Raw genomic sequence first — 2,821 nt, forward strand, 5'->3', positions numbered from 1 at the left:
ATACTAGATTAATATGGCAGTACAGATCTCGATGTCATTCGAACCACACGCGTCGTGAACACGTGATCGTTGTAGTGTAAATTGATCGTTGCTAATAAAGTTATTCAGTCTAATATTGACTTCGCGAGTGTTTTCTGGACAAACCGGAAGAAACGAGAAACCCAGTTTCGTCAGCGCTAACCTTTTCCCCTCATCGGCCGCAGTAAGTTCCCCGACATTGTTTGGTGCCGAAACCCGGGACTTTCGGCTGCGGATTATCGACTTTGGAGGTTAGCGTGGGTTTCGCCTGCCAGTCATCCCACTATTCGAGTGGAATCGTCACACTTCGGGGCTTTGGACGCCCATTAGGACTCTTCGTCGGACTTCCAGGCAGTTCCAGAACAACGGACACTTTCCGGACGATATTGGACGCACATCGTTTGGTCACGGTCGAACACGTGGTCGTAGGTCAGTCAAGTGAGCACAGGGAAGTACCACTCCAACGAGCAGGTGAGTGACTAGCCTTTATAAATACACACTCTCACACTGCATTGAAGCAACACCAAGAACAATGGCGACTTCGGACTACGAGGATCCGGTTGCTCCGGCAACGCCTAACACAAAAGAGTGCAAACGTTTGATTATTCGTCGCAATAGCATTCTCGGCTCTGCGAAGCTCATCGGAGCGTTTAACGAAAAGTATAATCCTGCTACTGATTATGCTCAAATTAAATTTCGTCTTGCAAAGCTTGATACTCTCTGGACCGAATTTAACGAGGTTCAAGCTGAAATTGAATTGGAGTATGGGCTAACTGAAGAGCTTTCGGATGGAAAAGCGACGTTTGAAGATATGTACTATCGGTTGAAGGGATCACTGGACAGCAAACTAACCTTGAATAACACACCTTCCACATCCGCTGGTCATATCCCACCCCCTGTTGCTCCACCTACCCAGGCACTTGGTGTCCGCCTTCCTGAGCTCAAAATTCCTGAGTTCAAGGGAGATTTTGACGAGTGGATGAATTTTCATGATTTGTTCAACACACTCATCCACTCGAACCACCAACTTTTCGAGATTCAAAAATTCCAGTATTTGAAGGCAGTACTGAAGGGAGATGCGCTACGTCTCGTGCAGTCTCTGGCGGTGACAGCTACCAACTATGATATTGCGTGGGACCTCTTAAAGAAAAGGTTCGACAACAAGAACTTTTTAATCAAACAGCGTTTCTCCTCTCTACTGTCCATGGCTCCAGTGAGAAAGGAATCTTCGTCGGCACTTTCGGACTTCGCAGATGTCTTCGAGAAGCACATTGGTGTGCTTGACAAATTGGAAGGACCGGATGATCATTGGAATTCATTTCTGGTCGAGTTTCTCAGTAGCAAGCTTGATTCCGCATCACAAAAGGAATGGGAAAATCAATTACCCGACAATCAGCGACCAACATACAAGGATTTGGTTGCGTTCATCCACAGGCGTTCCCGTGTTCTCCAATCTTTGATGCTCTCCCAATCTTCGCATACCACCAGCAAACCAGAACCACGATCCCCTCGAGTTCATGTGTCATCTCACTCGGCTCTCACCACTGAGAGCTCCAAAGCTTGCATTGCGTGCCACAAAGGTTCTCACTTTCTCTCGTCGTGTGACGAGTTTCTGAAGCTTTCACCGAAGCAGCGCTTCAATGTGGCCAAAAAGTACGGGTTGTGCCTGCATTGCCTGCGGTCCTCGCATTTAATCAAGGACTGTCCATCTGGGAACTGTAGAACGTGCAACAAGCGCCATCACCACGTTGGCTGTTCTGGTTGACAGTCAGTCCAATCCACCCCCGCAACCCCAACATGCTTCACAATCGGCCCCGGTCGTCGAGCCGTCTTCGTCGGTTCGAGCGTGCACTGCGGATCCAGTCGTGCGTAGTCTCTCGGGAAATGAGACCCGGTTCGTCGCCGTCGGGAGGCCAAACCAAGTCGTTCGCTTCTCCGCCGTCGGTTACATCGTCAGGCTCCGCTCATGGGTCTTCGCCGGTGACGAGCTGCTCAGCAGTCACCCCCTCGTCCACATACGCTAAGCGGATGAACTCTACGATATTTATGCTCACAGCCTACGTGAGAGTTCGTGACATTGATGGAAACTACTCGTTAGCTCGCGCTCTTTTGGATTCAGCATCCGAGCGAAACTTTGTGACCGAAAATCTCGTTCAACGATTGCGTCTCAAGCGAGAGAAATCAGACGTCGATGTGTACGGAATTGGCAACAGCGTACAACATGTCTCTCAATCGGTTTCGGTCAACCTGTCATCTCGAGTAGATTCCTTTAGCGCCAGCATCGACTTTCTAGTTCTTCCCAGCTTGACCAGAATCTTGCCCTCCACAAACGTGGACATTTCGAACTGGATAGTACCTCGAAACCTCCCATTAGCAGATCCCAAATTTAACGTCCCCCACGGTATCGATATGATTATTGGCAATCAATGGTTCTTCACACTATTGGAAGATGATCAAATCTCTTTGGGTCCCCAGCTCCCTATACTACGCAAAACGGTATTTGGATACGCTGTAGCTGGTGATCATGTGACCACCGAGCCAATCAAAACAGTCGTGTGTAATGCAGCACTCACGATCGACAAGCTGACTGCCGCAGTGCAAAGATTCTGGGAGGTACAGGGTGCGGCAGGAAAAAATGCGAAAAGTTCAAGACACTATTACACGCTAAATATGGGATATATATGACTATTTTTTCATGACAGTGTATCAGTCAATGTCTATATTCTAGCACTGAAAAATAAAAATGAACACATTTGATGTATAACATGTGATAATGTAGGCCTAATAAGCGGATATCAATAAA

The 2,821-nt window shown here is 47.9% G+C and overlaps 1 protein-coding gene across 1 annotated transcript; it reads left to right on the top strand.

Annotated features, from left to right (window-relative positions):
- The first annotated feature begins 550 nt into the window (after positions 1-550).
- Positions 551-1,783, top strand: LOC134290417 (uncharacterized). The gene has a single exon (XM_062857557.1). The coding sequence runs from the start codon at positions 551-553 to the stop codon at positions 1,781-1,783; it is 1,233 nt and encodes a 410-aa protein (XP_062713541.1).
- The last annotated feature ends 1,038 nt before the right edge of the window (positions 1,784-2,821 follow it).

The sequence above is a fragment of the Aedes albopictus genome, chromosome 1 (assembly GCF_035046485.1).
Source record: "Aedes albopictus strain Foshan chromosome 1, AalbF5, whole genome shotgun sequence".
Lineage (NCBI taxonomy): Eukaryota > Metazoa > Arthropoda > Insecta > Diptera > Culicidae > Aedes > Aedes albopictus.